Source organism: Aplysia californica, unplaced genomic scaffold, assembly GCF_000002075.1.
Source record: "Aplysia californica isolate F4 #8 unplaced genomic scaffold, AplCal3.0 scaffold00016, whole genome shotgun sequence".
NCBI classification, from domain to species: Eukaryota; Metazoa; Mollusca; class Gastropoda; order Aplysiida; family Aplysiidae; genus Aplysia; species Aplysia californica.
The window spans coordinates 1,306,420-1,316,213 of record NW_004797286.1 but is presented as its reverse complement, the minus strand read 5'-3'; the positions used below and the strand labels follow the sequence as shown (position 1 = coordinate 1,316,213).

At 38.9% G+C, this 9,794-nt stretch overlaps 1 protein-coding gene across 1 annotated transcript in view; it reads right to left on the bottom strand.

Annotated features, from left to right (window-relative positions):
- Positions 1 to 4,841: 4,841 nt before the first annotated feature.
- LOC100533367 (whitnin precursor) overlaps positions 4,842 to 9,794 on the bottom strand; it is a gene marked incomplete in the record, with an annotated part of 77,869 nt that continues 72,916 nt past the window's right edge. Inside the window, 3 exon segments of the mRNA NM_001204657.1 lie at positions 4,842 to 5,198; positions 5,200 to 5,207; positions 6,827 to 6,841. Coding sequence (NP_001191586.1) covers positions 5,192 to 5,198; positions 5,200 to 5,207; positions 6,827 to 6,841 — 30 coding nt within the window.

Genomic DNA, 9,794 nt, shown 5'->3' with positions numbered 1-9,794 from the left:
TCTCTCTCTCTCCCTCCCTCTCTCCCCCCCTCTCTCTCTCTCTCTCTCTTCACACATACACACTAAACAACACACTTAGAAACACAGATAACTTTGAATAAGAATCAAAATCGAAATGGTACAAACACCGATTTACAATGGAAAATCGTGTGGGTGTAAGATTCGCGTCCACGTATGATACAGAACATTTCTTATCTGATCATTCTGTACGACAACCAGTATTTAAACATGTCCCAGAATTTGAAAAGCACCCCGAGTCCACTCCTCTAACTAGTTTAAGTTTAACGAAATATTTTTTTGGTATCAAAATCATAAAAAAAACCCAACCTAACCCATGTGAACTCGATTTGATTCTGGATGTAGTCTTTCCTCATTAATGTTATCAGAGCTCTCATTACTTTCAGTGTCGGGTAGTTTCCCGCCAGGCGAAGACGCAGCATGCAACGCTGATTGATTCATTGCAGGGTTGGCAGAAGTCATGTGGTGGCAGAATGAGACTTCCACTCAGTGCCTGAACTGTCTGCAGGCAGTAGCACCAATCCTATATATTCAATTCAGCGAATTCTTCCGTTTCTGATAACCTGATCTGAGGGCTTAACTGGTCCCCAATGAGTAGCGTCTATCGAGTCTATCTTTCTTCCAGCCTGTTGATGAGCGTAAGGACCAGAAAGTGAAAGAAGAGAAATCACTCCTCGTAATTGTTTCAGACCATCCAGTCGTTTACCTTCTGCTATACTGTTGTAATATCTGATTATAATACCATTTCGCTCACTGACACTATGACCTCTTTCTACATTGTCTTCAAGTTATTCAAAAGGAGAGACACTGACACAAATACAAGCGGTTCTGTTAATGGATAGATGACGCAATAGTCCATTAACTAGCCATCAGCTGTCCCAGCAACCCTGATGCTTATATTACTCTTTGTATAATTCATGGCTCGTTCAGGTTATTTGATACCCTCTGAGACAGATTCGTCTTTTTACCCCAGCGTCACCTGCAAGACTACTTTCATCATGAATGTAGTTCAATTTGAAGGGCTCAAGTGGCTCATCCTTGTCTCGAAATGTTTAGACCGTTCTCACACATCTTCATAAATCATTGGTCGTTTCTCCTCAAATTACCACTGACCTAGTCATCACTTGTACATCATCTCTTGTATGTGTCATGTAACTAGTGTCTTTAAACAGTAACTTTCATCTTCCTTTTCTCATTAGCCTGCAATGTTCTCAGCTATCATTGTTTTTAAAAACAATCTTTCTTGTCGGAACAAGTGAACAGATGATTAGCTATCCCTACCTCCTCAAACCTCGACAAGACAGTCAAGACAGTTTCAGTTTGAACCCACACAAAGGGGCCATTCGTTTTGTCCATATGAACTCTAACAGAACTATTAGTAACTATTAGAAACCCATGGACAAAATTTTAAAGCCGACGCTGCTTATGACTTGCGATCATTCACAATTTGAGGCGAACAATTTTTCAGAACTGTGTTTGAGGCAGCAAGCCCCGGACATTTCTTTTACCCTCCTGAAGCATGGTGTCAAAACACAACATGTTGAATGAGAATAGATTTATCTGAATTTTCAATACCAGTTATTTATGTACAAAATGTTGTCACATTGTCACAGCTATTTTTCAGTTATCAAGGTGATCTAGTTCCAATTGCCTTTTTCTACGTGTATTATGCTTAACCGTGGTTATTAAGCTTAGGAAGGTAAACACTACTTTATTTACTTATTTCGATACCATTTCAACGAAGAATTTTTTTTTGCATCATTCATTTTAAAAAGTCACAGTAGGCCTACTTAGAATACTTTGCGTAGACCTCCTTTTTGAAGTCTTCAACAATCGGGAAACGGAAACAGTCCGTCCAGAGCGACTGCTTAGGTCAAGCAAAAATGTACTGCTATGACAAACATTAAAGTATGAGAAAAATGGGTTGAGAAAAATATGATGCAAGGCAAAGTTACCATTCACCTAAAATAACTCAAAGTTTTGTTTTCCATTTTAGTGCTTCTGTTGCTATAGAAACGAAGTTTTAGGACAGAAATCACTTAAAAATTGATGAAATTACCTCTTGTATAATGCTTGCAGAAAAAGAAAAATGGAAATTAATGGAGAGTGAAAGATAGATTTTGTCACACTTACAAAATTAATATTTCAAACATCGTGCAACGCAGGGGAACCGCTATCCATCCAGCAACTACGTGTAGTAGTACCATTTAAAAATGAGCATCGTGAATGTGTCCTGGAAAAAAATCTGATTTTGTCAATTAATTATAACAAGCACATAGCGGTGAGATAGTAGACATGTTATGTTTAATGAATAAGACAAAAACACACTTTTTCCTTTAAATTTCAGTGGAACGGTTGGGTTTTTTTCTATTGTAGGTATTTACACCCCATCAAGACGAATGCGATCATTAAAATTTTGCTTTGGATGCCTGGGCATTTAAAAAATTCAATTAAGTCCTGTCTTATTCCTTTTTTTACATCTTCTCAAGTTCCCTTTCATTTCAGTATTTCCAATAGCTCTATACCTAAGCAGGATGAGAGGGGCCCGAGATTTCATCAGTTTTCAATCTTAAAGATGTTTTAAGTTGCAGTTACAGAAGTCTAACTACTCAGATCAGCTATGACGTTTCTTCCACAGGTCGCTTTTTAAATCATATTATCTAAGACTATTTTATTATATTTAAAGGGGTATTTTAACAAGGCGTAATCTTAATGTCCAAAGAGCAATTGATGGAATAATCAGAAGTGCTGTCTCATGTGATATTACTATACCCAAAGATGCTTTTCATTTTGATTGTGCTATATCTCCAACAACAAAAAAATCTAGCCTGTCCCAAGCTTAAACAGATACTACTGATCACATTGTCTCTTAATCACGGTGGTCGTATAATTAAGTTGGAGACCCTCATTAGTGGACACCGAAGGACCACAGCGGGGAAACTATTCGCTTCCTGTCGAGACTCATAACAATTGAACTTTGTTCTTAATGAACCCAGAACAGCCGGAGAGTCCAAAGCGTCCATCTGCAATACCCGACTGCCATTAATGAATATATACGGGGCTTTACGATTCTGGACCCACAGCGCCTGTGCCGCTCACAGTTTTCCCACGGTCGGGCTCCCAGAGGGGGTTCTATAGTACAACTTGTATAATCCGTTGATTGCACAGTGCTGGGTAGCCCGACCGCTGTTGCACAGCTGCAGATTTCATCAATTTCCACTGACGCTCATAAATTCAAGGTCTGAATACAGAAGGGACGGCCAAGAGTGAGAATTGCAAGTTTCAGCGAACCAATGTTGACCACGTTATGGTTCAGTATTGGATTAGAAAATCTACACCTCTTTCAAGTATGCATGACATAAAGTTATAAACAAGTGAGACATAGATATCTACAATTTTGTTTGCACCCTTTCCATCTAAACATGATTTTAGGTAAGAAATACACGCTCTGCACCTTAGTTCGAATTGCAAGCCCTCTAATGGTATAACAGGACATAGAGATACGCCCTGTATCTAATTGTTTTTATGACAACTATATTTTTTGTGTATCATCTTGATTTTTTTCGACAGAAAGCGAGAGAAGAGAGCTAGAGAAAGAGAGAAAGAAAGAAAGAAAGAAAGAGAGAGAGAGAGAGAGAGAGAGAGAGAGAGAGTGTGTGTGTGTGTGTGTGTGTGTGTGTGTGTGTGTGTGAGAGAGAGAGAGAGAGAGAGAGAGAGAGAAAGAGAGAGAGAGAGAGAGAGAGAGAGAGAGAGAGAGAGAGAGAGAGAGAGAGAGAGAGAGAGAGAGAGAGAGAGAGAGAGCTCACAGGCCACACAACATCTGAACGTAAATCTTGAGAAATTATAAGTCACAAAACTCTGTTATAAATCCATATTTATCTTTTTTTAATACTTCACAACCGGGGAACATGTATCACGAAGAAAACGATTGAGTTCTGGGACAGAAATATCCCTTCGGTGAGAATTCAATACATATTTGCTTCACATTGATGAATGACTAAATTGGCATGGTATGACTTAACAACCAACTAGGCTTTCGAATCGAGGAAGTTAGGGAAAGAAAGAAAGGCAGAAAGGGGAGAGAGAGAGAGAGAGAGAGAGAGAGAGAGAGAGAGAGAGAGAGAGAGAGAGAGAGAGAGAGAGAGAAAGATAGAGAGAGAGAGAAAGAGAGAGAGATAGAGGGAGACATAGAAACAGAGAAGCAGAACGGGATAGAGAGACCGAATAGCGGAGGGGGTGGGTGGAGGGGGGGATGGTGGCCGTAGATTGGGGATTTGGGTGTGTGGGGTGAGGGCGGTAAGAACAGAATAAAGTGGTCAAGTAGTCTTGAAAAGAGGGCAGGAGAGACTGACCAGACAAGAATGATGTGGAAGTTCCAGAATTCAAAACTTTACCTCTTTTAAAACCATTCTTACATCACTTTCCCATCTGAGCTGAAATAATTATGGATTTAGTTAATTTTTTAAAATTAGTTCACAATTCCGACAGTAGCAAACACCATCAAACAAGAATAACGACAGTCCACAATTCTAAACTTTACCACACACATATTACATGTATCATTAATATGAAAAGGACGCGCCACGTCTCCACTACAAGATAATGCATGTTGTCATTGAAAACCAGACAGTAACAGAACGTCTTGATCAGTGTGAAAACTATTTTTAAAAATGTACTTAGATACCCTATGATTCCGACCATTAATTGAGAAAGCTAACAAGAATTCTGTCTTTTCCTGGAAAGAACGCTAGAGTAGCAACTGTCTAGAGAATTGTTGTTAGAAGAACTTCATGCAGACCTCAGTCATATCGACTCCCGCGTTAGCCGAATGGGGGTAAGCACACAATGCAATTTTTAAAGAGCCCGTTTTTGACCTTTGGCTTGCATACAGTCACTCTATCTGATATGGAAAAACTATTGAGCGATGGAAGTTCTAAAAGAATTTCGATACCTAACGAAGCCACTGTACAGCTTCCTACTTTGATAGCTCGCATTGTGTGCCTACTCTGTAAGCCTTATTATAATTGTAAGATCACGAATACGTAATTTCAGTCCCCGTGGATGACGTCAAACGATGATGATGATGATGCAGGCGTGTCAAGCCATGGAAAAACTATGGAATTCCTCGAATCGCTGCGTGGATGAAAGCCACGCCTCGAGTCTTGAATCTTCTTTAGCGACCTGAGGAAGAAATAATAACTGATTTCAGTAAAGTTGAATACAATTGAGTTGAGTGCAGTTTTTTTGTGGCTTTTGTTTGTTTTTGTTTGTTTTGTTTGATCTTTTGTTGCTTTATTTACTCTACGGCATGTTGAGTTTCATAAGACCGAATTCAACCAAATTTGAGTTTAATTTAGTTGAACTGAAAGGATGAGTGTCGAGTTATACTAAGTTACGTAGCATTAAATTGGACAGAACTCCACTGAAAAGGGTTGGATTGAGCCAAACTGCGTTGAGCTATGTAAGTTGTATTGAGCTGAGTTAATTTGAGCTGAATTGAATTGAAATATGGTGAAGTGGGGTCTTTAACTAGATTTATTTGGCATGACCAATATTACTAAACCTTCACATCACTATGTTTTGGGTTTAATAAAAACAAACGCTTCTTTGTGAAACAATAATATTCCGAGTCTTTTTTATCAATGTGACTTCTCTTCACAAGAACCAACTACCTACGCAATGCACATACTATGTTGAAGAGCAGACAGAGTAAGGCATACTGATTTGATGTACAGATCAATGTGTAAGTTCACAGTCCGAATTTTAGAGGGTAGGAAATATCTTCGTTCTTTGAGGATCTTTAAACATGATAACCTATGTCTTGACGGCTTTATGCGAAATAAAAAAGAAATACACGCCCTTACACAAGTTTTCAAACAATACTAGAACCTGGCCAAGAACATTCCACAAACAGTAAAAAGTGGATGCAGGTACACCATCTACTAAACTCGTCGTCACACAATTTTATTATTAAGGGCGGATCCACGCACCGCAACTTTCGTAGCCCTCTAAATTGATTATATTGGTCAAAATCACCGTCGTTTACTGTAAAACATTATTTGGGGGACCCTCTAATTTTTGAGAATCACAATCATTTAGATTCGCTTGCTAAAGTGACAAGAACGCAAAATGAACTCGTTGGTGTGTTTTTACTTTGAATTGTAAAGCGTTTTACTAACATCAAGATTTACAAAATGGCTTTTCGACATTTCGGAGTAAAGATAAAAAGAATGAAAGTGATCGCACTACTCCAACTGTGGTTTTACCGTAGGCGAGGGTGACTGAAAAGAAAGGCTGGCCGCTGTGTTTATGGCGGTGACAAGTAGGCAGAAATCCGACAAATACCTGTCTCCGGCCGTCACCGACATATCACGACATGTCCGGAAAAACAGAGAGACCCAGAAAACTCGACAGTTCCGGAAAGTATGCCTACGACAAATCTGAAAAATGCCCACAATGATTGCACCGTTGACAGAAAGGCTTTCCAAATGAAATATGATCTCTTTTCTCTATTGTTTCCGATTTTTCAGAATCGATTATGGGTTCAATATTTTGTCGTATGACGCCTTTGTTCCAAACGAAAAGAACAAAACAATAACAGCGCTCTCCGGCCTGTCAGAAACTGAAAGGGACCAAGACCATAGCTTTCAGTTACCAAAGGCACTGCTGGAAAATAGTGAGGTTGGTTAGGGGTATACAGCATTTAGCTCTGTTCTAATTATGTTGTGCAAAGCGCAAACATGTACCACCTTTATTTAAAACACATAAGTACACGTTCAACATCACACGATAAAATTTTGAATTGAACCATGCAGACAGCCATTTTTGAAAATACACCATTTTTGTGTGTGTTGCTTTTCTATATTTTTTTGGGATGCAACCCACTCCCCTTCCAAAACATGTTAGCCTGCACGTCCTCTTTGTAATACATATGATTCATCGTGTTGGGTTAAGATTTCAGGTGTTGTTGTTGTTGTTGCTGTTGTTGTGGTTGTTGTTGTTGTTTTTTGGAACGAACTTTTCGAAAAAATTGATCGATATGGGTGTCAGGCACATACGTTGCTGCCGTTGTTGCGAAAGCTTGATTCCGTGTTGATCTTTTCACTAACTATCTAGGCTAAGAAATAGAAAATCAGATTACATCTCTCTCTCTCTTTCTCTCTTTCTCTCTTTCTTTCTCTCTCTCTCTCTCTCGCGCGCTCTCTCTCTCTCTCTCTCGCTCTCTCCTCTATCTATCTATCTATCTATCTATCTATCTATCTATCTATCTATCTATCTATCTATCTATCTATCTATCTATCTCTCTCTCCGGTAAGCCTACAAATTTCAGTGAAATTCAGAAAACTTGATCAACACATCAATGGCAAATCTTATAACGACTATAAAGAACAATCTTGAGTTTGGATTGAAAAAGGAGTATCTTAGTCTTGCTATTTTTAGTACAAAACTGAAAGAAAAGAGAAATATTAATAAAGAATTAAACTGATTAAAGAGGGATGCACCTGACCATTAAAAGTAGTCTAGGTATAAAAAACCCAAAATGAGTTCTAATTTAAGGAGGCAAATTTTTAAATGTCAGAATGGGGTGCTAAGGATTTGGTCATGTGTGAGTGAAGCCAAGGCACGTCTCGTTTTCAGTAAATCTTCCTCTGTTCCGAACAAAAAGAGACTTTCCATGATGAACACGTTGGTCTCCGAGCGAGAAATTAATTTATACTAGTTTAGGACTATTTTGTACGAGCTGGAACCCGCCCCTATGGATTTGACGTAGTTTCTAGAAAAAAAGCCATTTTATTGATTTTTCCTACTCAAAAACTTCTATTAAAGAGAGTGAATAACGGCACAATCCAGCCACTCCCTCCCACTCCCTCCCATCCCCTCCCATGTTTTCATAGTAATTTAATTTGTTATGACTAAACCAGGTCTCTGTGAGTTGGGGATAACATATTTTTTAGGGGGAAGGGGTAGCATATTCGTAATTTTTAAAAGTCGGCAGAAAGCTCCAGCAAAATTAAATGTACGTTAAACTTTTCTTCATTTCTGGAATGAAACTGTTGAATGGTATTATTGTTATGATAATATTGACTGCACTTTAGATTGTTTTTTCTTTTTGTCGTAACTCTTCAAAGGGTACGACGGCTATAATAGGCTACCTGACTAGGACTTTTCACTCAGGGAGGCTCTCGTGGCCTAGAGGTTAAGGTGTTCGCATCTCATTCAAAGGTCTCGGGCTCGAATCCGGGTAGCGACGTAAAAATTTTTTTCTCTAAAATTATCTCCTTTCACCTCCTTTCCCGCTCTCTAGCAATGTTCCGTCGTCTGTTTTCGTCTACACTTTCTGCCCCCATCCCCTCATCTCCTTTGCCCCCCCCCCCCGACTCTTTCTGCAGCCTTTCAACTGCTTCCCCTTGGCTCCTTCTTACTGCTGTCTTTCAGCCACACCCCTGATCTTATGGTAGGACAGATCTACACCTAGCCTTTCGGACAATTGCAACAAATCTCGGATGTCGCGTGTGCAATTTGCCCACGTTAAAGATCCCTTGGTGGCCTAAAATCGATAAGAGTAGGCTTCCGCCGCTACCCGGGCAAAATTCAAAATTTCCTACCAATTGAAAATGTTTAATGCGTCCTGCTGGCTCATATGACATTGTGCAGTTGCGAGCGTCGTAAAACACTTACCACCCCCTCCCTCCCCAACCCAAACAACAACAACAACAACAACAACAACAACAACAACAACAACAACAACAACGACAACAACGACAACAACAAAAAGAAAAAAAGAAATCCCCACCTCCAAACTTTTCACTCAGCGGTCTGCCAGTTAAGGCGATTTGGGTTCCAAATACTATTTAAAAAAACCTCCCCAAAAGTTTATAAAAATGCCAGTCGTGTGATCAGCCATATCCTTGGCCTACAACTCCCTTCTGAGAAAGTAATCTTGTTTTGTTTCTCAAATATAGCTAGCAATTTACTTCTTTCTGTTTTAGGGCTGCATATTAGCTCGAAGGTGGTTTTTTAATTTAAGAAATGAAATCCTATCCAATAAAATTTTGTATGTTATGTTTGAAATGAATCCCATATTCTTTATGAAATCGTATGCGTGACGTATGAAAATTTCAATAATTGAGATAATCAAATAAATGTGGAATTTAGTAGAAATCCAAGTCCGCTTAAAAATACAGAACAACAGTATGTTTTTAAAAACCAGTTTATCATGTGCCTTTTGTTGCAGTAGTAGTCAGCTTTGTTATGTTCGTTCCTAGTTTATTTGAAGGAACGTCAAAAGGACTAGATTGTTTAAAAAATCATAATACTCCTTTTTCATAGCACAATTATAAATTTTTAAAAATTTTAAATCAAAATTAAATATTTGTAATCAAAGAGAAAGCAGCATTATTTGTCACGTAAGAACATTGCGCGTTGAAATGCGTCGTGACGTGTACGGCGAAGTTACGCAACATTTACGTGTCATTTACTATTCCCCAACAATGGTCTATTGGCTGGCCCGCCCACTGACATTTCGTTACGTGTGCTCTTCAACTTGAACTATTGACCTGCGAAATGGCCATTACATTTGACCTAATGTACTACTTTATACATTAATGGTAGCCACGCCATAGAGATAAGTATGCGATGTGATATATAAAAAGACTATGCTACACGTATTCCGCAACAACAACAAAAATAACAAACACAGCAACAAGAACAACAACAGTAGCTTCATCATCATCATCATCATCATCATCATCATCATCATCATCATCATCATCATC